Source organism: Lepisosteus oculatus, chromosome 17 (genome assembly GCF_040954835.1).
Source record: "Lepisosteus oculatus isolate fLepOcu1 chromosome 17, fLepOcu1.hap2, whole genome shotgun sequence".
Classification (NCBI taxonomy): domain Eukaryota; kingdom Metazoa; phylum Chordata; class Actinopteri; order Semionotiformes; family Lepisosteidae; genus Lepisosteus; species Lepisosteus oculatus.
The window spans coordinates 291,292-318,701 of NC_090712.1; the positions used below are offsets into that span (position 1 = coordinate 291,292).

Here is a 27,410-nt window from a genome sequence, read left to right on the forward strand (position 1 = left end):
AGGCAACCAGCAATCAAATGTCTTGTTTATTTCTTAACACTTGTTTTCCCATGCTGTAGTTTTAAAACTAGAACAAAGATGTGCCACATGCAAACAGTGTGATGTTGTATAGTTTTAAAACCACTACAGGATAGCTTGTGGGAAATACATTTATTTATACTGCATCAAAGCTGAACTAATTCAGAGCGCCCGACATTAAAAACTCAGAGTTAAAAGAAACTAATTTCCAATGAGTAATAATAATTATAATTGCTTACACTTATAAAGCGCTTTTCTGGACACTCCACTCAAATCACTTTACAGGTAATGGGGACTCCCTTCCACCACCACCAATGTGCAGCCCCACCTGGATGATGTGACGGCAGCCATAGTGCGCCAGAACGCTCACCACACACCAGCTCTCAGTGGGGAGGAGAGCAGAGTAATGAAGCCAGTTCATAGATGGGGATTATTAGGAGGCCATGATTGGTAAGGGCCAAAGGGAAATTTGGCCAGGACGCCAGGGTTACACCCTTACTCTTTTCGAGAAACGCCCTGGGATTTTTAATGACCACACAGAGTCAGGACCTCGGTTTTACGTCTCATCCGAAGGACGGCGCCTGTTTACAGTATAGTCGCTATACTGGGGCATTAGGACCCACATTGACCACAGGGTGAGCGCCCCCTGCTGGCCCCACTAACACCTCTTCCAGCAGCAACCTTTGTTTTTCCCAGGATGTCTTCTGTCCAGGTACTGACCAGGCTCACACCTGCTGAGCTTCAGTGGGTTGCCACTTGTGAGTTGCAGAGTGATATGGCTGCTGGCTGCTGAGTAACCCTGTTACAAATGGGAACAGCGCATCGGTCCTTGACAATGGTTAAATAGTACATACGATGTCTGGTGGAGTTTCAATGTTCGCTTTTCTGTAATCTGTATAGAACCGTGACGTCTCATCAATGTTTGGTACCAATAAACAGGGGGGCATCACAGTCTTCCTTCTTTGAACTCAACTGTGCTTCAGTAAATAATGTACACTTTCTGCAATGCTTCTAGTTTAGCAGGATTTATGCAATAAGCACATTGTTTAATGGGGATGACATTACCCACGTCTACTGTATATCACTGTATGACACAGGTTTGAGTCAGAGCGTCTGTTAATAAAACAGATCGCCTTCCAATACATATAACTACTGCATGATTTCTTTATCTATTTCAGCTAAATTATGGAAATTAAACCAGTCAGAATCTCGGAGTGTCAATTGTAAAAATAACCCTTCTTCCCTCCTTTGTTTGACTTAAAGAATTTAGTGAAGAAATCCTTAATCACAATATCATCACTTAATTTATCCAGATACACAAATTCATGCCAGAGTCAACAACAAGCTATAATAGTGGACTATTTTTACACACTCAGCATATGAGAACCAAACCGAAAGTAATGCTCCGATCGTGCTTTGAACCGCCTGGGTGCAGCTCGCTACATTACAGTGCAAGAACAACAGAAGTTTAAAAAAAAATTAAACGTTATAACTTTTTATGAAGTACAGAATATAAGCTTACTAATGTTAGAACAAGCACGTTAAAGTCAGAACCCATATAAATTACCAAGTTAAAGACTTTGATATATAAAATATTTATGCATAATTAAAATATTTACCATAAAGGTGGAAGGTTGTGTACTTTTGTCCAACTGAGCAATCTTGCTTTTATAAAATATACCAACTTTTTAATGTTTAATGATTAATATGCTGTAATACACAGTTTAAAAGTCTAAAGAGTATCCAACTTAAATTCTTAACTGGATAAAGATTGTCCCTCAGCAGTGATCGGAATTCGAAACCGGGTGTTTCTGGCAACAGCTCAAATGCTGTACATGAGAGGTTAAGCTTTATTAGATTCACCTGGTGGTGATTCCGGATACTATTATCAAAACTGCGGTATTGTGCGGTATTGTACGGTATAACGCGATAGGACGAGTTGTGACATGACACGCCCAACGCGTTTTACTGCAGTGTACCCCACTCGTTTTGAATGGCTGCATCTGTAGGTGGGCCAAATAACGTCACATTTCTAAGCTACCTTAGATTCTTAAAATGAACGTATCGGGAACAACATTATAATAATAATAATAATAAACTTTATTTTATATAGCGCCTTTAAAGGTGGCTTCTCAAAGCGCTTTACAGGATGACAATAACAATAAATAAGAAGACTTCACAAGATAGGACACAATTATAATTACAACAGTACAACAATAACAATAGAGGAGACTGTGGAAGGTGGTATTAAGAAGAGCAGAGGGGTGAAGAATGGAACCAGTTAAGTAAAGGCTTTTCTGAAGAAGAAGTTTTGAGTCTGGATTTGAAGGAGTTTAGAGAAGGTGACTCTCTAATATCCTTGGGTAAAGAGTTCCAGAGCTTGGGGGCATAGCAGGAGAAGGCCCTGTCGCCCATACAATGTAGACGGGCTTGGGGGACAGTAAGGAGGGCAGAATTTGAAGAGCGGAGGTTGCGAGGTGGGGAGTAGGGCGATAAAAGTTCAGACAGGTATTGAGGTGCCAAGCCATGTAAAGCCTTATAGGTGAGCATGAGGATTTTAAAGTCTACGCGGAATGTGACCGGAAGCCAGTGCAAGGACACCAGGATAGGAGTAATGTGAACACTTGCACTAGACATGGTCAGGATTCTGGCTGCTGAATTTTGGACATACTGCAGCTTGTTCAGAGTAGATTTAGATACCCCAGGGAGTAGAGCATTGCAGTAGTCAATTCGAGAGAATACAAATATGTTGATCAGCTTTTCAGCCACAGTTAATGATAGCAAAGGGCGTAGTCTTGCGATATTTCTAAGGTGAAAAAAAGATGTTTTGACAGTATGCTGTACATGTGGGTCGATTGTTAAGCTAGAATCTAATATAACCCCAAGGTTTTTCAATTTTGATTGGAGTTCAAGTACAGAGCCATCTACAGACAGGGTTACAGGACTGGCTTTACGAAGTTGATGGGGGGTACCAATAAGCATGACTTCAGTCTTGTCACAGTTAAGATGAAGGAAGTTTTGAGTCATCCAAATTTTTATGTCAGAGATGCAATTAGATAGAATAGAGACAGCCACATCAGTGTCGGGTTTGGTATGGATTTATATTTGAGTATCGTCAGCGTAAAAATGAAAGCTGAGGCCATGTGATCTTAAAAGCTGACCAAGTGGGAACATGTAAATGCTGAAGAGCAAGGGGCCCAGTATTGAGCCCTGGGGGACACCAGACTTGACAAGACCAATTTCAGGCCTGAACCCATTGAGAGAGAAAGTGACAGCGATCAGTGAGGTAAGATTTAAACCATGTGAGGGCAGTGTCAGAAACTCCAAACACAGTCTCAAGACGAGAAAGTAAGATTTTATGGTCAACAGTGTCAAAGGCAGCACTGAGATCAAGAAGGATGAGTATGGAAAGAGAACCAGAATCAGAAGCTATTAGGAGATCATTGGTGACTTTGACCAGGGCGGTTTCTGTACTGTGAAGTTCACGGGGTTCGAAAAGGTTGTTAGTCATGAGGTGGTTATGTAACTGAAGTGTGACAGCATGTTCTAGAATTTTAGAGAGAAAGGGTAAGTTGGAGATGGGGCGGAAGTTGTTAAGATTGTCGAGAGCCATGTTAGGCTTCTTTGGCACTGGGGTAATAGCAGTAGTTTTGAGAGCAGTGGGAGACAAAGGAGTCATTTGCAATAATTAGATCTAAGGTGTGTCCATTAGTCCCTTTCACCAATGAGCTTAAATCAACAGCATCAACGTGCTCTTTAAACCTTACAGTGCTATAAGCCGTTTGCAGTGGGGCGCTCCAGGCCGTTTTTTGTTAGCTGTTTGGTCAAGCCAAGTCAGAACCAACCTGAAAAGATCCAGCCACACAAGCCCTCTAGTCCTGGCTTGGGTATAGATGTGGCAACATACAGGTTTAACACACTTTGTCTTGCATGGACATAAGACCGTAACAGCAACTAGCAGTATTGCAGGAGAAAAAGTAAAGTTGAAGCCTAGTCTCATTATGTTTAGAAAGCCTCATCAGTCTGGTCAGTGAGTCTCCAGTATTCTAGACATCCGCAACGAAGGTATTGTGGTCAAATTCAAAAACCCTGAAGCAGTACTGCCAAAAACATTTAATGAGCAGTACCAAATATTTTCATGTAGGTATATCTCTCCGAGCTCCTCTTCTTCAACTCTTCTGTCTACTGTACATAACCTCTCACACCACAGCTCGTCACTTAATCAGAAAAGACCTGTGCAACCACCATGCGGAATTATTTTCCACTGAATTCGTTTATCGTTAATGCTCTGCTTTAAAATGCAAAACCAGATCACTGCCCTTCAACAAGAGGTGTTTTCTTGTAACCTTGTTCATGCAAGATATCAAGTATATTTCTTGAACAATGAAAAGAGCTCAAATGCCCAGAGAGCCACAGTACACCACACAGCTTTGGCAAAAGGGCTTTGCTCCCTTTTTAAGTCACGTATTAAGAGAACTGAAAGGCAACAGTAATATTTCACTGGAGTCCACAAGGAGGAAGGAATCCCTGCTATTGTAGCCGATGCTGGACTTTAGAGACTCACCAGTAGACATTCTGGGGGTCGGGAGCATAGGTGACATTCCAGTTGTGGACATGGAGGCTCTCGCTGTGTGTAGAGGACCTGGGCTCCCTCCTGCACTTGCAGCCCTGGCATTGGCAGGCGTTGAAATCCTTCAGGATGCTGTGCAGAACAGTGGGACACAGTGAGCACAGTGAAGAGGCAGATGGGGCGCAGGGCTGCACAGTTTTAAGAATGTAAGGGGTCAGAAATATTCATTTCTTTGTGAATATACACCATGAACCACTTGGACACTTGAAAGTCTTTAATTTTTTTGCTTTAGTAAGTAACAATCCATGAATACTACTTTAACAAGAGATATTCAAGATGATCGTGTTTTTTAACTACTAAAGCAAAGCACTTAATTTTGGATTGAGAGTGAGTGTCCTTAGTATAAAAAGGCCAGAACAAATATGGAACGTATCAGTGCTGATCGGCTACTGCCTTTCCGTCTTGTTGCAGCTCTGTTGGCTTGAAAGAGAAAGAAATGCTGACGACACTAGTCTGGGAGGCAGGAGGATCACGAACTTTACTGTCACCGCTTACTAGGAGCTGCAATCTCAAAGAGTTGCAGAATGCTGTTAAAACCGGAGGAACTGATGTGACAAACGATATGGTGCAAATTCCTGATATAGTGCACAGTAGGAACTCCTGTGGGCTCCTTGCAGCCTGTGAGTGTGCAGTGTTGCTAGCAAGAGCTACATCTGGTTCTGGGACATTTACTGGTTCTTGACAGAGAAAGGTCTTCCCTTTACGCAAGTTACACAATTCTGGTTATAGACATATTTTAAAACATAGTGGTTCTGTAACTGTGGAGGGGGTTACAGCAGAACGACAGAACACGAATTACCACTGCTCAGTGGGGGCAGACACTCCTCACTCACATATCCCACTGAGCACCGGGCACAGAAGTCAGCACAGCCCGTTACCAAGTACAGATTCAGAACCATAGGCCTTTCAAAACAAAAAAACTATCGACTGTCATTTTTTTTACATGATGATAATTTTGAGGGAACGAGAGGTTCAGGAAGAAAGCACTGTCCTTACATCGCAGTCATGGCTTCGTTCTGGAACGTGACGAAGGCCATCCCCAGGGGCTTGGTGTTCACCTTCTCCTTCTCCGTGCGGTACTCCTCCTTCAGCTTGGCTGCCAGCTTGGTGTAGTAACTGACAGCCTCCTCCTGGGTGAGGCAGGAAGGAGACCGCAGGAGGGTTAATGATAAAGAGTCTGTTTCCAGGCCTAGAGTTTTTATCATCATTTAAAGTTTGTATCATCTACACATTCCTGCCTTTTCACTTCTTACTCATCTTGATTTAAACACTTGTTTTGTGTTTCAAAAAACATTTCTGGAGTTCTGAGAATCTGCATGTACTTCTAACAGAGGAAAGTGTTCTTTGTAATTTCCAGTCTTCTTGATATGTGAAGTACTGGTGGAAAAATGTTTTCAATAGACAAAACAAAATTAAAAACTAAGCAATTTCCCATAACATTCAAGTTTGTTATTCCTGCTTTAATTCCAGGAAGTCTTTTTGCTGAGGTTTTACCTGCCATGGACCAATATCTCATCAGTTTAAACTTTAACTTTTAGATGCACTTAGTCTTGTGAAGGGCCTTAACTCTCCAAACCCCCAGGACCCTCTCCTTCACCTGTCCATAGAAGTGCACGTCTGAAGAACCAAGCTCACCACAAGACTCCCTTCTGTGCCCAAACAATCCAGCAGCACTGCAATAAGTACAATAGGTTCCTGGAACCACAAAAGTTGTAGAGAGTGTACAGAGCTCTCCTATCCATTAATCAGAGAGCACATTCAGTGCTTCACAAGAGTCCTTTTTATGGCCTAGAAGTGGTTTTGGCCAGGGTGAGATCTGGGGCCCTGCTGCTGCTGCCTGGAGCACTTTTAGCCTTTACCTCCTCACAGCCCTTGATAACACAACAGCAGAGGTGACCGCAGGGCTTGGGGTTGATCATGGTGCACATGTGCTCTTTTTCCATCAAGTCTGTGAAGAACTTCTTGCTGCGCTCTGCCTTTTTCCTGAAAATAACAGAGGTGCAAATACATAAATACGTGTCTGAATCTGTACAGGTACACATGCGTAAGTTGTACATATAAAAAGAAACAAGAAACCTCTAGGAGGTTTCTAGGCATTCCTCCTTGGAAGAAAAGCACAAGGATCATGGACATTGAAAATGCATGGAAAAAGTAAATGTTATGTTTCTTTTCTTCTCTTTTCAGCATGGAATAAACCTTTACTTGTTCCTCTGCAGCCTACACATGCTGATGCAGCTACCTACTGTACTTGAACTAATGCATGGAAAAAGTTTATAGAGGTGCCAAGAAATTCCTTACACAAGAGGGTGAGAAGCCTGTGGAGATTCTTACAAAGATTTATGGCCACGTCATAGAGAATGGGAGACTCAAGATGTTTAAAGAGACAGATCGGTCTGGGTGGTGCTCTGAGGTCTAAATGGATGGCAGCTGGCTGGTAAGTCATGTAGAGATAACTCATCTCTGTCACCTGTTGCAATGATCAACATCTTGAGTTTCCTATAAAACACCAAATACTTGATAATTTACCACCTCATCTGATTTGTAATTTAACACTTTGGGGGAGGATTTACCATTATTAGTGACGCATTTTACAGCCCGAGTTAGCGTGACCTAGTCCTTTATGCTCAAATAGAGACTGATGTCAAATTGTTGTTGTGCACACTAGCAATTTAAAATTTAATTCCTTTTAAATGAAGTTTCAATAAAATTCTGATACAGCAGCTTTCTGTCATACTAATTCGATGTTTCGCAGACGTAGGCATAGTACGTAATTCAGGCTTTATGAACTCACACCTAGGATTCGATTAATTATTTTTTTTGTAAAAACTGCACCAGGTACTAGATCCCAAATTTCCCATTGGCCCTTATCAATCATGGCCTCCTAATAATCCCCACCTATGAATTGGCTTCATTACTCTGTTCTCCTCCCCACTGATAGCTCATAGCTGGTGTGTGGTGAGCGTTCTGGCACACTATGGCTGCCGTCGCATCATCCAGTTACCCCATTACCTGTAAAGCGCTTTCAGTGGAGTGTCCAGAAAAGCGCTATATAAGTGTAAGCAATTATTATTATTATTAAGCCATCATGCCACAGATGTAATCACGTGGAAAAGAGTGAAACTGAAGCAGACATTTCCAAAGACAGTGCACTACTGTGAGCATCTGAGCTACAGTACATGAATATAATTATATCGTTGTTAATTTCTTTAGATACGTGATTCCATATTATATTCCCTATTAATCAAATTCTAAAAGTATGCTTTTGTTTACTCCGATAACGAGCTTATTCGCAGAAAAGGTTAAAACATTATCACTTTTCACAAAGAATATAAACTTAATATGGTCAGAAGAAGCACGTAAAAAAGTTTCCAAAATAACCACGTGCAAGACTTTGATGCTTAAAATGTTTAGGGAGAAAATGGAATACCGGTGTGTATTTTTTCTTTAAACTGCCAATTCCAGCCATATACAGTTTACATAATATGTTTATGTTCCTAATTTAATATCGTTTATGAGCATCTGAAAGGCTTGGTGAATCGGAGATTCTCAAAACTTACTTTGTATGATTGGAAACGAATACATGATCGGATCAACGAAATGCTGTCGTGTTACTTTTTGTCAATGAAAAAATAATGTATTTTCGTTTAGAAAGACAGTTACAAAGAAAGTGGACTACGGTAATACTATGAGCTTACAGCCTGTCCAAGGTCATTCATTATTAATACTATTAGTAATATCTTCCGTAAAGACTTTGATGCATAAAATATTTCTGCATAATCAAAATATTTATGATAAAGGTGGTAGGTTGTGTAGGTTGTGAGCAATCTTGCTTTTATAAAATATACCAACTTTTTAATGTTTAATGATTAACATGCTCTAATACACAGTTTAAAATTAAAAGTCTAAAGAGTAAACAACTTAAATTCGTAATTGGATATTGTACCTCAGCAGTGATCCTGATTTGAAACCGGGTGTTTAAGAGGTTAAGCTTTATAAGATCCACCTGGCGGTGATTCCAGATACTATTATCGTAACTGCGGTATTATACGGTATGACACGATATGACGTGTTATGACGATTGTGATGCGACGCACCCACCGCGTTGTACCGCAGCGTACCTCGCTCGTTTTGAATGGCTGCATCTGTATTGCCAATTCTGCATATACACCAGGAGCAATTATAATCACTGTCCTGTTTCAGAAAATCAGTCTGGCAGCGCTCATTCAGACTTTTCATTTATCCTCCCTCACTTGATGGCTGAAAACCACTGAGTGGCATGCAGTGGAACCAGCGACAATGAAACTGGACAGGAGATCCTGTATAATGCACCATAATGGAGGCCCAGCTGCAGTTCACGCAGTTAAGGATCGCTGGTTCAACCTGCCCACAGGAAACAGCTGGGACATAATGCGATGAGGCCAGATTGAGAGCTGTGGATAAAAGCACATTCGTCTGAAAGGTGCAGAACGTTTCGGACACATTTTACCTCTCAGCGTCAAGGGACATCAGCTTGGCCACGTTGTAGCACAGCCGCGCTTCCAGGACTTTGCAGTTATCATAGGCATGTCTGTTCAAGACAATCATACAGAAGTGGATCACAATTCTGAACCACTTTAAAGAGGATCCATTACTTATTTTGAAAACATTAATTACAGCTCATTATAATTTAGCGTTAATTTCTAGGGATCTTTAAATACGGATTTTCAATTGACATCTGAGGCATGAGCTTATTCAGAGATCTGTCCCATGCTAACAGTATTTCTTACCAATTTCTAACATTAAGGAAAATGACTTACTCAAAATGCATCTTAATTTGATTTTCTTCAGCATATTTTGAAATCCCAGTAATAAATAAAGTGCGCTTCACCTACAGGGCAAAACACAAAAAGAAAATTTGTAGATGAAAAGAATCTTTTACATTTTACAAAGCAGTGAAACCAACTTCAGGTGCTGCTAGCCTTGGATTCTTATAACGTATCCTCTTATATGAAAAGTCTTTAAAAGGCAAACAGAAAAAAAGATGAAATGCTGCATTATAATTGAACTATGTCTCTTGTAATTCCCAAAATAGAAACATTTGACCTGAGTTTTCCGAGCACAAAGCAAAAAAAAACTAGAATTTTCATGCACAGAAACCAATCAACTGCTAAACAAGCTCCGTTTCCAATATCTTAAGAGTAAATGCAAGATTAACCACCGTATGGCTCATACGGAGACAAAAGAAGTAGCACTTAAAGAAAAAACTGTGGGACAGACTGCTGTGCTCAGCAGATAAATCACGAGCGCAGACAGCCAGCTGGGAGACAACCAGGAACCAGTGCTTCGGCCCTGGTGCGGCTCACCAGGTCGTCTTCTTTGTAGTGCATTTTGGAGGTGTGGCGCCTCATGCTGTACACTGTCAGTAGCAGGTAAAGGAAAGCAAATGAAGTGTGCAACCAGAGTAAGTTATTCCTGTTCAAGGAAAAAAGGACAATGTAATTTTAGTTCCTAAGATTTTAAAGTTATAGGCATTAACAACCCATTGACAGACCAAGATAGAGGATATGAAACCGACATCACAGCATCACATGAGAGAGTTATGGTAACTTCACTCTCAAGTTTCTTCCAGCTTTCTGACCGCGGTGCTGTTCTACATACACAGCTGGAGCTGTGGTATCACAGGGAACTGAGCAGTAAATCCTATCAAGTGGAGCTTGAGCAACAATGTTTTTCACAAATTTCTCATCAACACATCTTAAATTTTTAATTAAGCAAAAATAAATAAATTACAGATGCATGTTGTATTCAGATTTCCCATCAAGTGGTGTCAAAGAATTTGGACATTTTACTGTACATCACTTATTACTACCAAAGGTTAAATCAATTATATTAGGCCACATTTGGAATTAAGTGTGATATACTTACCCGGAATTTAAGTTAGCAATAGTGGTTCGTCCAAAGCTGTAGGCATTATTTTCTGTTAAAAAAAGAAAGTTTAAAGATTCAATCAATTGATCACCTATTATGTTTGATGTAGTGCAAATTAATTTGAACATCTGTAATCTCTGCAGTGCACTAGGCCTTTCAGAAGAAGTGTTCTATTGTGGAGGTTTTTTAAAGTGCTTGTTAATATTTCATGGACTTGAGAAAATAAGGCTCAATACGGTCTCAGTATGGTCTGCATTACAGGCACCTTGTCCCGGCAGTGCATGCTCTGTCATTCAAGACAATAGCTGAATCAGGGTCTTTCAGGACTCACTGAAATTACTGCTATTATCAATGCACTGTCAAAAGGTACCCATAGTCTCCCTTTAATTAAGAAAACTCTTAATTATTTCAGTGACACTGCATTAAGGAATGTAGTGCTGAACTGATGGATCAGAAACGAGAGAATTCACTGTGGCTGACTTTAGCAGCCTGGTATGATTGTAAAATTCATCAGTTAGACTACAAGAGTCCCAAGACTGACTAAGCACTGAAATCACCTTTAATCACATTAGCTGGTCCACCACTCAGTGAAGCTCACATTATGCATTAAAGTCAGATTAAAATTATTATTAATGGCTGACATGTTTTATTCAACATGACTTACATTTGCACCTATTTCCAGAGCTAGGTGGTTTAGAGGAATTGTTCTGGTGAAGCGTCTCGCTCAAGGGTACAACAGAAGTGTCTCGTGTGGGATCTGAACCCACAACCCTCCAAGCCTTTTCTTGGAAGTCTTAGCTGCAAGTCCAGAACCCTTAACATTGGTCCACGTTTCTATCATATAACTGAAAGATACCCCACATTTCAAGAAACCAGACGCAAGGTGAAGAAGACCCACCCAGCAGATCTCCTGAGAAGTTCACAGGCAGGACGATCCCCACAGAGAGGACCCCGACAACCACCAGCAGGCCGATGATGTGCCGCTGGAAGGAAAGGTAGTGCACAGCATCCCCTCCGCACTTCTCCCGGATCTCCTCATCCCTGAAGGAGAGTAGTGAGTCAGCACTTTGCACACCACCTGGCACTGCCTCAGACAAGCAGTGACTCAGCACGTTCCCCTTTACTTGGGACCCATCCCTGGCAATAAGCACTGCCTGCCCCCTGGGCTACTGAAGCTGCACTTCAGCTCTTCATGTAGAGCCAGAATTATCTTAACCAAAGTAGACTTACAAGTCTGTCCAGAAGTCCAGGACACAAAAAAGCTAAAATATACTGGACCTAAACCAAATACAAATACATTTCCACAGAAATATTGCTAACTCACAAATTCCAAATTAAGCTTGCAAAATTAAATTAAGCTAATTCTTCCAGACATGATCATTCTGCACCAAGGAAAGGACTGTCTTGCTCCACCCAATAAAGGATGCTGGCATGATGGTACGTTTTATTGATGAGCCTATGGAATTTATTTTTATTCCAGGTTTTCCCATTTCAATATAAAGAAACCATGTTTGTGCTGCTTTAAGAAGTTAATATCAGAGAGCAAATGAGTTTTGAAATTATTTTTCTGTCAGAGATAGTAACTAAGCAGTCTAAACATATGAGTGTTGTGCAGCAGTTCAACAATATATAAATCTATCTTTTCTATATTTGTTGAGATTACACTGAAAGACAGGGCTCAATATATTTTTTCATGCTGTAACTTACCTTAGAGACAGGCAAACTTACTTTATTCTGAAGATTGCGGTCAACCAAGAACAGAAACCCTAAAGCAAAGAGAAATGTTTTTAGTCATCTTCTGGGATTGAACAACCTGGGCAGAGTTTAAAATAAATTATATTACATACAACAATCCCAGAATCCTACAACCACTTATATGGGTGCAATGTGATAGAAACATGGTTATAATACACTTGGCCTAAAAACTGCAGATTTTTACTCAGATTTAACAAACACAAAAACTGTTTATATTCCTGGACAGAGCTTTGTTGACATTTATCTGGTGTAAAACACTACTGATACTGAGAGAAGGAGTCGCAACAGCTCCAAATGACTGGAAGATCATCACTGTCTTGCTTTCTGTGCTGCCTGAACACTTGTGTGCCGTCAATGAAGGACACAGACTAAAGCCTACGGTTTCCTCCTCAGAGCCTGTGAGACAGCAGATGCGGACAAACATCTGCTTTCCTCTCTCCCTCAGACCGTGGCAGTTCCTGCCCTCTGGAGAGGACTAGCATGCAGCTGGAGGAAGAGGAAGACAGCCCTTCCTCTCGAGTGCCTTCTGGCGTAACACCTAGACCACAGACCGCTTAAAAAAACTTTAAGGAATTTTTCCAGTTTAGCATAACTCAAATTCAATTTTAACCCTACACTGGTGCAGTGTAAACTTATAATATTCCTATTATAAGTTTTTATTGCCATAAAATGTAAATTAATATATCGTACCAGTTTCATTACATGGCTCTCAGAGCACCTTTTAGGGCTGGGCGATAATTCGATAACGATAATTATTGTGATATAATTTTCCTCGATATAATATAACAAAATTTCGATAAGTGTTCGATATATATGTTTATGCTTTGCGTATGATATGCGCATGCACACAAAATACTGCACGAGTGCGCGTGCGTGTTGCAGACCGGGCAGCTAACGTGGTGTTGATTACTCACATGGTGGTGGCTGACAAGATTGTAGTTAAGAGTGGAGAAATGAGCGACACCGAAGCAAACATAGTGCTTGCTGCCAACGACCAGCTCGAAGGACGATGACATCGTCGACAGAATAGGTCATTCAACTTCGGTAATTTGGAGATATTTTGGCTTTTTACGATCAGACATCACAGAGCACTTTAAACTTTGCAGTCTGTCTGAGCCATCTTCTATGCGTGTTTTATCAGACTGCAGTATTTAATTTTTCTATTAAGATATTTATTTTGTAAATTTTACTCATGCATATTTTGACATAAAAAAGACATGGATACTCTCTACCTCAGATTTGTTTAATGTTTCTGCTGTTTGGCAAGTGTTTGTTGTGTTCTTAAAATAAAGAGTTGTTTAATTTACCAATTAACTGTCTGGTTTCTTCAGCTTTCACTCAGGAGAAAAAATCTGCCTTTAAACTTAAAAGAAATAATGATTTGACATTTATAGTGATAATAATCGATATCGACTGATATGAAAATTTTTATCGTGATAATGTTTTTGGTCATATCGCCCAGCCCTAGCGCCTTTTGTTAAAAACGTCAAGCTGGTGTTCGGACAAAAAGAAAATCTTGTAGCTACATCTCACAGCTCTAAATGGCATCATTTCTGAAGCTGCTGAAAGTGCTGAGTGTGACAATGAACCTGCTGTTGACTCCCACAGCATGACAAACAGTCAGGAGTGCGTGTCTGCACCGCAGAGCAGTGTACTGCAGTTCGCAGAGGCAGAGCCCTTAGGAAGCAGGACCTCTGTGTCAAACTGCTGAGCCAGCAGAACAAGACAATGTGACTGAATACTGCACTTCCCTCCCAGTCTGGTGAAGCTGTACAAGTTGCATATTACTAGTCTTCCACTAACAATCAATCCTGAAGTGTTCCCTCTAATCTCCTCCAGGGCGGTGAACTGCGAGGGAGGCGGGTTCTCCCAGCGATGAGGTCTGCATGAATGGACCGGTGTGGAGGACAGATCTCGCAGATCTCAGGCAGGACAGCTTCCGTCCTCCCGGCGCAAGGGAAGAGAAGCAGTCTGCGAAGCAGCTGCCAGAAGTCATGGGTATGAGAACCCAGCAGACTTACATTGTCTCTCTGATCAAAGTCCACTGAACTGGAGACAGATGTCAGTCGTTCATATCGATCCTGGGTTTCTGAGTGGAGAGCTGAGGCCACGCTGCATTCATAAAAGTGAAAATACACATAAGTCAGCTTATATGCAAACTGACCCATGGGGTCTCAATGTAGGTCTTTTACTGAGAATGTCGTCACAAGGCACTGAACCAGTCAGGAAGGCCTGGGTTAGAACTGTGGCCCAGAACACTTTGATCAGGTTTCAGATTTCAGAATCTGTAGGCTCCTAAATGATACAAATCATTTTGCCTAAATTTACACAGATGTTTCAATTTGAAGAAAGAAGTACAAATAATATAAAGCGCTTTGCTGTTCTGCAATTGCCTGAAACTGGGTTAACTGCTCTGCACTGGAAGCAGATAGTGTTCAAACATATCTGCAAACACTATTCACATATTTGAAGATTAGGTCATCCAATTCATCAAGGTGTCACCTGCTAAACACACCCAACAGCTATCATCCATTCAAATCAGTCAAACTCATCTGTTCCAGATCTCCTCAGGCTCCTCAAGAATGTCACCAGCAAAGGCTGAGAGACTCCCAAACAAGTTGAACTGAACTAAATAGAAAGTAGCTGGTATGGATTCAAACTTCATGTTTCTCACCTTGACAATTGTTTGAAAAGTCTTCAAACCTCAAGTATCTAAATAATACTGAGTGTCAGACTAATACTGCACAGGAATTTGAACCCGTGTCTGGATTGGGACCTGATGTGTTTCGTCTGATGTGAGTACAACTGGGCGTTGCTTCAGGACACCCTTAGAGTTTTTCGTGGCCACAATGCTAATGCTTCACTTTAAAGGACGATGTGCAGTTGAAAGTCTGTTAAGATCCTTAATAAACGGCATTTCCCATGGCTTCTCAGACACATTTCATGCAATGTTTAACATTTTCAGTTTTAACAATAGAATAGCCGCAGCAAAGATTCTAGTCGTAGGTGTGAGGTGTTAAAGTTATTTGAATCTGAGAGCAGAAAGCTATTCAGCTTTTTCCACAGCCTCCTGTCAAGTACATTCGGCAGAAACCAGTTCTTTGCTCCATACTGTTTGAGAAAAGGCAGAGACATATGAAGAAGACAGTATTAGTCTTTTGACATGCTTTCAAGGTACAATCTGCACCCTAGAGGTGATCAGAGATCACACCAAACACTACAGCAGGAGTGTTTAATAAACACAGTGCAAGTTGAGCTAAAAGGCAGCTTACAAAACATTTCACATTTTCGTGAACATGTTTTGAATTAAAGAATTAAATTTATCATTATTATCAGTTCTGTGCACTCTACAAATCAAAGTGCAAAGGATTCAATTTTTTTTTTCCTAGTGATTCTAAATAAGACGCAGTTTAAATATTTTGAAGCCACTGCAGGGAATCTGAAAGCTCAATTTAACTGCAGCACACAGCCCTTGCTTGGTTTCCTGCTCAGTTTTTTTAAACACGTCCTACTGTACAGAAAGTGAAAGCACTAGACAAAGACTGAAATCAGCTATTAATCCTTAGGTGGGAAAGAGAAGGTTTCAGAGACTGAAGGTTAGCCGGAGGTATGATCCAGTATTCCGATTTAGAAATGATACAACAACAGAAACAGGTCTGGAATGAGCTCATAACAGCAATATGAATATTGCCTCCAAACATTTAAGGCTACTTGCTCATGAGGTATGCATTACAAAGGGTGTGCACTCCTCTGGGTGCAGGTATCAGATCAGTAGTAGGATTAGTAGTGGTGGTGGACAACTGGCTCTTGGGTATTCAGTTTGACAGGAACCACAGAGTCTGCACTGTTAGCAGTGAAAGCTACATCGGTCCTCCACCAGGTGCTCTCTATTGCGGGAGCTGTGCTGGGACGCGTCACTGTGTGAAAAGAGGTAGATGGTTCCAAAATGTATATTTCTGAGGATGCAGGCCAGAAAAACAAATAGCTATGCCAAAATTAAAAAGCAGAGATGTACATTTGTGAACAAAGCTTTGGATCCTCAGCCAATAAGAATAAGACAATCAGAACTGTACAGTAGAAACCAGTCGTCAGGAGCACACACTTTAAAACTACTGGGCTGGTTTCATTGATTGCTGGACAGCCCAGAGTTCCCCATCATGTTGAAAAGGCTCCCAGTGTAATCAAACAATGCTGGAAAACTAACTTGAACGATGAAAACAACCTGCCATCCATTCAGAAATGTTTCAGGCAATATTTCAGCAACAGCACAAACCAGCTCCTGAGATCTGAAGTAAAGAAACTGAGGTGAAGCAGAAATAAAAGACAAACGTGACTCCCTCCTGACCCACACCCGTCAAGCTTAAAAGATGGAAACCTATTTCACAAGAAAGCTGGGAAAAAAGAGAAAGAAATAGAATCAGTCCAGGAGAGAAGTGAAAGGTGTAAATGTTAAAACATTAAAAGAAAACATACTATTCCTGTTCCTCCAGGCCGCTGAACCTTTTCCTCTGTCTTCAGGGCAAAACAAAACAGGGAAAAAAAGTTTTTAACAAGTATAGCAATCAGGAACATGACAATAAACACTGACAATACATAAGCTTAACCTATTCCCAGGCAAAGTGAGGTGACCAGCAAGAACCATTACACAGCACAGACGCATTTTATAGGACCAAGACCGAAGCAGCAAAGGGAAATTGAAGATCAATATTCTATTTCCCCACAGTACCTCAGCACTGATGTAAAAGGATTAAATCTGCTTCAGTCCACCGTTCACCTTGCACTATGTTTCCCGGACAGAGGGAAGGGCAGGGACATCTGTCTGTGACTGACTTGGCAAGACTACGCCGTGTGTCATCGTGGACTGTTCTTCTAGTCCATATATATAAACCACTGAAGACAGCTCTGTACGTTTTCACAAAACTCTTCTTCTGGCAGGTGTCCAAGGGTACAACAGAGTAACACTCCCCCTAACTGAAAACACAGCACACTACCTTTTAACCTTTAAAGTGCCAGGTGTGCTCTTCAACGTTGGTAAAAATATAGAGAGGAAGAACATTTTCTCCTCGGAGCGCGTTACTTGTCTTCTAAGGGTGTCCAGTTTTGCACCTTGGAAACTTGATTGAAAATAATACTTTTAATCAATATGTTAACTGAGCGGTGATACTGACAATGGTTTTCATTATATGTTAAATTATTTATACTAAGCATAATGTAGTATAAAGATTATATAATAAAACAGTACTAGTAATGTAGTATGTATAGGTAGAAGACATAAGTAATCCTCCCTTATATGACATTTAAAGCACTAATGCATTGTCTATAAGTTAATTAAAATTATAATGATCAACTAAAATGAAAACAGTAATCACAAACTCATTGCAAAAAGATAAATACACATCATGAATCACTCCTCTGCGTCCAGTGCGCACCTGCAGTTTCTCTCTGCTGGACAGCTAATAACCCAGCTCCATGAGGAACACTACACTACTACTGAAACAAGACACCACTGAGGTGTGACTGCGGGGTACTTGGGCAGGGAGCAGGGAGAGGCTCACTCACCAGCTAGCTTCATCTCATCATCCTCGTCTGCTGCACCGTTAATCTGACAGGCTTCGACTTGGTTTCGTCCCACTCTACTCTTGCAAGCGTCTCCATGCAAGACCCCGTTGGCCAGACCAAATCACGAACAAGCGAATTCACGAATGTCAAATACGCAGATGTAGTTATGCATATAGACACAACTGTACTTGTAATCCTTGAGCTGCCTGGAAGGTACCCATCTTCAGTGTTTATTACACATCCTAACGCATGCGATAGTTTGAATCTACCCACCAACCGGCAGGCTGGGCTGCTCCCATGGGGAACAACTTAGTGCAAGAATTTCTTCGCACAGAGTGAAACCTGCTGTCCACTACAGGCCGAGAGCTTAAATAATACAAAGCAATTCTGAAACATAATACATACTAACATACTAAGCAATAGTGTTTCTGAAGGAACAAGTAATAGATTTATTCCTAGAGAAGAAAGAAAACACAATGTTTTGGCTGTGGAGCCTTCTTTGGGTGTAAGCACCAGTGCAACAGTGTTTCTGTCCTACCGTGTCTTTCGGGGGGGGGGCAGCAGGTCGAGCTGTTGAGCAGCTTTTTCTCCACACATAATAGTGTGGGGCTTACCTGCTTTAGCAATCCACAAGCTTGCATTTTTCCGCGTTTCCGTTTTTATTTCTGTATTTATTTTAAGTTTTTATTTCATGCACATGGGAGCGAAACACAAAAACGCTCTATGTATTTTTCTCAAATTAACTTAGAACAGTTCTTAAATATTTATCTGTTATCTATCACGCTTTCCTGTGCTCACAAGATTACGTAGCACGTATTGCTATGCATTCCTGTGTTTACGACATTGGCATTGTTCCAAAATCACGCACATTCTCCTACCTCCCTACTTGCTGGAGATAGCTTTTGTTTTAAATACAATCGGTCACTTGCGTCCATAGCACGCATTCCTATAGAGTGGTACAGAATTACATAGTAGCTCTGTGTCCACCGAAGTATTAGCGCGCACTGTATCGTAGTACGTACGCTGCATAATCGACACGTATTAAAATAGAAAATAAGAAAACCCGTCCTGATTTTTCAGCGCCCACAACAAAGTTTCAGGGTCATATGGCGTACCACAGTTTGAGAACCACTGGATTAAAGTATTCACAATCCATAAGGGCACTGACAAACTCAACCTGCTGGACTTCTTCAAAACCAACAGTGAAACACAAACCAGAGGACACAAATGGAAACTACAGGGAAGTGAATTTAAAGAACAAGAGACACTTCTTTACACAACGGGATGTGGGAGTGTGGAACAATATCTCCAGCCATGCTGTTAAAGCCAAAACCTGGCTTCTTTCAGGAAATGGTTGCATAAGGTCCTCTGATCAGTTAGCTAGTAGTAAAAACAAAAAGACCTAGATGGCTCTATTTGTCTCCTCTTACTTGCAACCTTCTTTATGCTCCTATAAATAGATGAGCAGGGCGTGGTTTAGGTTGACAAGAGGCAGGTTACAGGAAGTTTACAGCAGACTGGATAGTAGGAGACTTTAAAAGCAATAATGAAATTAAATGTGTGTATTGAGTAGCCCTGACCGTGTGCATGAACTCTGCCTCCTTCAGTGCTTTTACAATGGATGTGTCAGTGAGGCCTGTCACATTATCAACAGCAATTTCTAATTTAGCTGAGGGAGGCGGTTATCATCAAATAAACTGGCATTTTTTTGCAGGTCCCTTATATAACTACATCGCACAGTGATGGACAATTGTAGAATACTATTCAAATGAAAAAAAATGGAAAAACTGTTAAAAATACTTTAAAATAAACAATAAAAACAATCTCCTCACTGGCATCTTTTGTCTTTTGGATATGCAGAAATTGGCCCAATTCTTCACAGGAAAAAGTTTGCAGTAAATGGCTGTTAATTCCTCAGGGCGCAAAGCATCCCTCCAATCTGACAGGCGAGGTGAGGACAGGATGCTTCAGGAGCAGAGCTCCCTGGGGGCAGGATGCACAGTTCCAGGATATCTCATTATGCAGCAGCCAAGCTCTTGCAGTGTCAGACGTGACTGGACACTTGTCCCAAGACTTCTGTCTGCTCCCCTCCCCCCGCCATCTGTTATCCTTGGGGAAGAAAGCATGCCCTCCTTCTACAGGCCACTGTGGACAGTAGCTGCAGTTCTCATCAGCAAGCTGATGAACAATTGCTCTGTTTGCAGACAGCACTGGGCATTCGGACAGTGATTCAATGCACACAAGATCAAGACATATCTTGTTTACTGGGACAGCAGTAGGGCTAAAAAATGATATTTTTTCTCAAATGCCAATTCTCTAGTCAGGGAAAAGTAACGAAATTACTAATTTCTGAAGCGATTGCTCACAATATACTGCACACCTGGCACCTTCTAGGCTGCAGGAATATGAACTGCACTGGATCTGAGCCCCAGACCTGAACTATCAGCTTCTGTCTGGCAATGCTCTGAGAGAGATCTCTTTAGGAATCAAGGCCGCAAATCAGAAAACCAGACAAAGTATGTTCTTCATATCCTACTGCATAAACTGACGTGATGGGAGTGTGCAAACAGTGTGCATCACATGCATCACAGCTTGGCCGTAACTGGGCACGTTTGCTAACCAGAAGGCCTCCAGGTGCAACTGTGCTTCTGCAGGCATGAGGTAACACAGCTGCACCAAACTGCCACTGCGCTCCAAACCACATCGGGACGACTTCATTTCTGCACTGCTTACAGATTTGGTTGGTGTAATCAGGAGGCCGTGTGGCTCACTTTGCTCACTTGGTTGCTAGTAACTAATCAAAGGATCTCACACAGCTTGAAAGAAACCAGAGTGTTAGCTCTGAAACCATGACTGGGTAATGTGTTTCAGCCTCCTACAACCCTTTGTGTAAAAAAGGGTCAATCAGACATAAGACATTTATTTATTTACAGCCTGTTAAAGAAGTTGCAAACCAGTGGTATTCAAAGTCACATTAGCTGACAGTGTGCATGTATGTGTTAAGGGACAGTTTTGTCACTTAGAAAGGCACCGGCATCAGGGTTTCACAACCCTCCGTACAATGTAAACTGTATCACTTCTAACTTCTAACTGCAGTTCTGAAAAACTGATATTCTTTAACATTATAGTATTTTTATTTGTCACATAATGGCAATTCTTTGATCTTACTGAAATCGCAGTAGAAGGCACGTGTACCCTTCACCTTCTTCAATATCTTTAAATATTTTAAGGAAAAAAGGAAGTTAGATTATGAACATGTATATAATATGTATTTTTACTCAGTGTGAACACTTAAAAAGTCAGAAGCAATCTGCCATGGCCAGGCTTGTGTCTTGGGGAAAAAATATACGATGAGAATCATACAAATGAATATTGCTCCTGAGTGCTATTTGCAGATGAAACTTCAGTTTCATGGATCCCAAATATTAAGACCAAGAAAAGATGTTCTGTGAACAAATAACATCTGTTTCTGTTTCAGCCACTTCTGAATATCACATACAAGATGACCTAAAAGAACTTTAAACTAAAGCTTCTCACTGGACCAGACTGCTTCTAAAGAGGACTCCAGCTACAGCAGGCTATATCACTACACTGGAATACAGCAGGAATGATTAACTTTTTGATTAAATACAATTACTTTAGTTTTGATATGCAATTAAATAAGAAAACAACAATAAGATAATCACTGGTGTTATTTTTGAAGGAATTAAAACTATTATGCAAGAGGACTCCTTTTACATTGCTCTAAATACAAACTTTCACATCTTCACTCAGGGTTGAACCCAGATTAACAAAAATCAATTTCCAGTTAGATACTATTAGAATATGCCTAAAAAGGCACAGACTGCCGAGATGTCCATCACTGTGTGGATAAATTGTTAAACTCAACCACTAGAATAAGTGAACATTTACATAAAAATGAAATAGTGAGTTCACAAAGAAATAATGAGCCCTTCATATGTGATGTGCAACTGAATGAACATCTCTTCTTGGTGTTTAAGCCTTTGGACAGCTTATAATATGCTTGCTAACCAGTTAAGAAGGAGGGCTCACATGAGCTCAGCAGTTGACTATTTGGTATCACCAATAGCTTACCCACCCCAAAACCGAATTAAAACAACACACCCAGGTGTTGCGAGAGTTACCTGTCTGCATCCGTCACTAAGGCTAAGCGCCCGTAATCCCAGGCCACCTTTCTTAAAATGGAGAACACAAACAGCAGAACCTGTAAGTAAAAACAGAAAATGGAGCTGTCAGTTCCAAGCTCAAGAAAACAGCCTATTTCTTTCCACAGTTCATTAGCTGCTCTGGGCTCTACTTATGCAGAGGGAAGATCTCTGCAACTGATTTTCAGAAAGCCTCTTTAAGGTTTTGTACTAGGCTAATTTCCAGCTCCTTGTCATCGAGGCACGTCGGCTAGTTCTCGTCTGTACTTGACAAATCACGTTTACACGAAGTACTCTGGACAATCAAAGATGGAGTCATTTTCTAGCAGTCTGACTGCGCAACTAATCCCCAGGCCCGTTACAGCTTGTTCGGGCGCCTCGCGACTCACCAGGAAACACATGAAATCGAGGGCGAGCACAGTGGGGACCCCGCCGAAGGGCAGCCCCTGCAGCACTGTGCTGCGGATGCGGGCAGAGTAGCAGTAGTCCCTGGACGTGTTGGAGGCTTCTGCCAGCCCACCCATCGTCGCGATCAGCACAGGGAGCATCCTCACTTCCTCATCCTTCGCACCTGGGGAACAACCAGACAGTGTGAGAGGAACAGCATGAGAAGAGCAGAGGACCTGCAGGAGCTCACCTGCCCCACAATCCCACCCACACCATCGGAGTCTTCAACACGACCCTGTCCCAACCTCTTCCTTTCACCCTTGAACCCGAAGCAGTGCCTCTGTCCAGGCTGAAGAAAGAAACAGTCCCCCAGTCAAATTAGCTGTCCGAAGTGTAGCGTGAATAGTGACCAGTACCAAGACTACCTGAGGAGAGTGTGACCAAACCAGAGAAATCCACTAGTAACAGAACAGCCAAAATTTAAAATATTTTAACTACAATGATGAAGAACCAATATTCTGTTTATTCCATGTGAATTTCTTTCACTGTAGGTGGAGCTTTAAAAATTTGTTATGTCTCACAGTCCTGGAATAAGACAGCATAACAGGGTCAGGGCTTTCCTTTGTATTTTGAATCGAGGGGCAAACCACAGCAGATGTTAAAGTGTTAAACAAAGGGAACTAAATAAAACGAGATTTTTTATGTCTATCGTCCTTGATCACATAAGTTATAGCCAAACTTCTATGGCCTTCCCCCTTCCTCTGAAGAGCTAGTCCTGCCCCAGAGAGATGAACAGAAATAAAAGATGTTTAAAGGCCTAATTAATAACCTTCCACAGACTAAGAAACTGAACTGGAGACAAACAACCAAAAGTAGACCTGGCCAAGTGATACACACGTCTCTCTTGTATCTGCACCTGGTTGGATCTTACTGTGCAGCAGTCCTAAACTTTACTGTGCCGCCCTGCAGCCAAACCTGCGGGCTCCCACCTGCGGGCTCCCACCTGCGCAGCCCTGTAGGGTGGTAGTTTTATAGCCGACTTGACAGTATGATCAACACCAGACCATATATAAACATATATACACAGCTGTGAACCAAAAATACTAAAAATGCCTTTTTTACTTCAAGATATGTATAGGTCACCAGCCATTTGGATGATCTACTGCATTTTATACACTCTGGCATTTTACTATGGAAATGCAGAAGTGATTCCACTTTTTTAAAGATTTAAAGCAAGAAAAGGAATTACAATCAGAAAAAAGGGTGTGTACATGTTTTATGAAGAAATAGACAGGGCGTGACTTCACCTGAAAACCAGTGAAATAAAACTTTCACCCCAGTTACTTGAACATTATATAAAACAGATTTTAACAGGCTTTAAACTGCCCTCCTCTTACCTGAGCTTTCTGTCACAGCATGGTTACTCTTCCAAAGACTCCAGGAATGTGTCCTAAAGAGTGCTGCAGACCCTGCAGCCCAGCTCTGCTAGGCAATCTGCTTCTGTGTCTTTCTGCTCACCTGCTTCTCAGCTGCCTGCTCTCTTCTCCTGAATCTCAACTCTCTCAGGACACATCCTCTGACTTGAAAGCTCACTGTACTGTCTACTAATACAGGATGAACACCTTATCTTCCTGTAGCCTAGATAGAGTATCGCCACTTCAGGTCACATCTCCAAACAAACACCATGAAGGAAGATCGACAGACCAAATGATATTCAAGCCATCTGTAACCCATAAACCACAACACAGGGACTCACAAACAGAGGCTAATCATGAATGAAGGTGCTTCCTGACCACTGGATAATCATTGGGCACAAGAATGCAGTCCTCCTGCTCTGACAGAAGAGTTTCCTTGTACTCATCACACCTATCCAGTCCTTTGCACAGCATTGACAGAGCTGAGCCTCTGCTGTTCACTCTGTTCCTGGTCCAATCAGGCTCTGCACTCAGACAGCGGCCAGGGCGTCGTCGTCACTCTGCAGTATTTAAGGTGACTTACATCGCCACCTTGGGCTTGTTTGACAGTTCTTTCTGGTATTGCACACTATACAAATACACAGTCAACTGTGAGATTAAAATGATTGAGATTTAAACAATGTTGCACTGAATAAAAGTGGTTGGTCAAATAAGTATAAAAAAATAACAATGGAACAACACTCAAAGTCCTCTCATTGTAAAATTTAGTGCTAACAATAAGAATTTAAACTTCGTAACGCCACACTTTAGGGAGCCTCCTGGGTGACTCAACCAGGCACAGGCTGTGCTGTACAACCGCAGGTCAGTGCCTGGGTCCCAGCATGAGCAGGGTGATATGCCAGCAGCCATATCACCCTGCAACTCACAACTGGCAACCCACTGAAGCTAAGCAAGTGTGAGCCTGGTCAGTACCTGGGTGGGAGACCTCCTGGGAAAAACTAAGGTTGCTGCTGGAAGAGGCGTTAGTGGGGCCAGCAGGGGGAGCTCACCCTGTGGTCTATGCGAGTCCTAATGCCCCAGTATAGCGACAGTGACACTATACTGTAAACAGGCGGCGTCCTTCGGATGAGGCGTAAAACCGAGGTCCTGACTCTCTGTGGTCATTAAAAATCCCAGGGTGTTTCTTGAAAAGAGTAGGGGTGTAACCCCGGCGTCCTGGTCTAATTTCCCATTGGCCCTTAACAATCATGGCCTCCTAATAATCCCCCTCTATGAACTGGCTTCATTACTCTGCTCTCCTCCCCACTGAGAGCTGATGTGTGGTGACCGTTCTGGCACACTATGGCTGCCATCGCATCATCCAGGTTGATGCTGCACATTGGTGGTGGTGGAGGGGGTCCCCATTACCTGTAAAGCACTTTTAGTGGAGTGTCCAGAAAAACGCTATATAAGCGCAAGCAATTATTATTATGAGCTGAGACATGAAAAAGCACAACTGGCTATTCCAGATTGGGTGGGTAGAACAAAAATAACTGGTATTTCAAAAATTAAAAATTTAACATGCTGTCGCTGCATTCCTCAATTCGTTTTTTAAATCTGTGTGCTTGGTGGGTGGGTGCTGCCAGCTGTGTTGAGCACAACTGTGGCCTCCAGCTCTATTTCTCATCTTGGCTCTTTCATTTTGCTCTGCCTCCACGACCTGATCGGTCCCTCCTCTAATACCCATCTGCTCTCAAGCTGCTGCAGCAAAACAAGAACACAGAAAGTCAGAAGAGGGAAGGACGGCTTTTCAGCGGAACCAGAACTGCAAGTCATGTGCACATGCTCTTTCGGAGTGCAGGAAGACCTACTTTTAGGAAAAAGGTCATTTTTAAATTTCTAGAAACCATTCTTGGCATTGGAAAAAGCATTGCTGACTAAAGATAACCTTTAATAAGATTCTTCTTCTTCCTATTATTATTCCAAAATTACCTTGGAGAAAGTTCCCGGCATAGTGAACAGCCTGGAATGTGACAACAATAATTAGATATAATTAGAGACTTTACATTCATCAGAATAAACACGACTGTAATATTTTTGCAGAATCCAAATGAGGTGCCTCTTGGCACGAGATGAGAACGAAAGCTCATTATAAGTGCCAATCAGCAAAAAACTGCATTTCACCTCTTCAGAAATCTTTCACTGCGTATCTCTTCAATTTCCTGTCTCTCACTGAGGGCTCATGTGTGCTTTTTATTTGTTTTCACAGCAGCAAGCACTCATGAGGCAGGTACAGCTGCAGGCTATCTGTGAGCAACTGCAGTTGACTCGGTAACTCTGATGACCTCACTCACACAGCCCGACTCCAACACAGGCAGGAAATACCTGCTCCGTATCCACATGGAAACAGAATGCAAACAGAAAAGAAAACAGTAACGACAAACAAGAGCACAGCCATACTGTTGTAGGAGAGCACCGAGAACAATCGTTCACTACGTCTACTGCTAATCGTCTGACAGCTCACTGCTTTTCCAATTTGTGCTATATCCTCCCACAGCATATGGCTGAGTGTTCAAACGCACAAAGATCACAAAATCTGATTTTACAGTGGTGTACAAGCAATTGTGATTATAGGCCATGCCACAGTTTGCCCATCTGTGAGCTGAATGTTACGACTGAGTGAAAATTAAATCACAAATTAATTTTATCTCATGCTGTACATAAAAAGCCACAATCCACAGATGAGATTATATGATATGATCATTATTGCTAATTCTGAGATGGAAACAGAGTTTGAAAAGGCGACTTAGGGATGCCAACAATAAGAGAGCACTCAGCCCCTTCAGCTAGTTTGGTTGCCAGTAGCTAATTAATCTGAGGATCAATTGAAAGAAGCCAGGGTAACAAGTTGCAGACTTGCACAACCCTACTTAACACCCTACTGAAATCCTGTCTACTCTAATTGGCACACCTGCACAACCCGAGCACAACCTGAACCTGACAGTCCTACATTTCTCTGCCCTGTGTATCGGTAAGACGAAGCCAACACCATCCTCCAAACTCTGACCTGCATGTGGCGATCAGTCCACACAGAGGTGTGGGTGTCTGTTCTGTTTATTGGAATTAATCAATACTGGAGAGAGGTGCTGCTGTGAACACTGCGCAATGCATTAAGGTGCTATAATTCCTGGTTTCTGTATGACCCCCTCGCAGTTCTTAAAAGTTAGCCTATGGAGCGAACCGTCAGACTTAATATACCTTGTGGCAAACCCCAAGCAGAGAACAGCTCCAGGCAGGTTTATTCTGAACAAAGCCAGTGCTAATGCTCTTGAACTCCCTGGCCTACAGCTCTGAGGAGCTCTGGCTCTTTCCTCAGTGCTGAAATGTCAGCCCCTCCCTGAAACCTGACAAGAGGCTCCTCCTCATATCTACGTATAAAACTATCATGTTGTGCGGTACTAAGACAAAGGAAACTTCAGTTTAGGTAATTAAAACTTAACTTTGTATTGTAAAAAATACATTTAGCATATTTCTGTATTGCTAGAAAAAACTGCTAAGAGATCCATCTCATTTGTATCTATTTCATACATAAAG

The 27,410-nt window shown here is 41.7% G+C and overlaps 1 protein-coding gene across 4 annotated transcripts in view; it reads right to left on the reverse strand.

The window, feature by feature from the left end:
• The window catches only part of tmem63ba (transmembrane protein 63Ba), a 64,943-nt gene that overhangs the window by 18,040 nt on the left and 19,493 nt on the right, over positions 1–27,410 (reverse strand). For 3 of the 4 annotated variants that reach the window (XM_015362544.2, XM_015362543.2, XM_006638484.3), the window contains exons 2-14: positions 22,425–22,606; positions 22,015–22,094; positions 16,784–16,822; positions 14,332–14,422; positions 12,284–12,321; positions 11,454–11,596; positions 10,553–10,604; positions 9,991–10,099; positions 9,445–9,515; positions 9,135–9,215; positions 6,508–6,631; positions 5,645–5,778; positions 4,583–4,720 (exon numbers count right to left, since the gene is read on the reverse strand). In XM_015362544.2, coding sequence (XP_015218030.1) covers positions 4,583–4,720; positions 5,645–5,778; positions 6,508–6,631; positions 9,135–9,215; positions 9,445–9,515; positions 9,991–10,099; positions 10,553–10,604; positions 11,454–11,596; positions 12,284–12,321; positions 14,332–14,422; positions 16,784–16,822; positions 22,015–22,094; positions 22,425–22,583 — 1,259 coding nt within the window. In that variant the 5' untranslated portion in view covers positions 22,584–22,606. The remainder of the gene's footprint in view (positions 1–4,582; positions 4,721–5,644; positions 5,779–6,507; positions 6,632–9,134; positions 9,216–9,444; positions 9,516–9,990; positions 10,100–10,552; positions 10,605–11,453; positions 11,597–12,283; positions 12,322–14,331; positions 14,423–16,783; positions 16,823–22,014; positions 22,095–22,424; positions 22,607–27,410) is intronic. The other variant, XM_015362545.2, reaches the window with a different exon arrangement.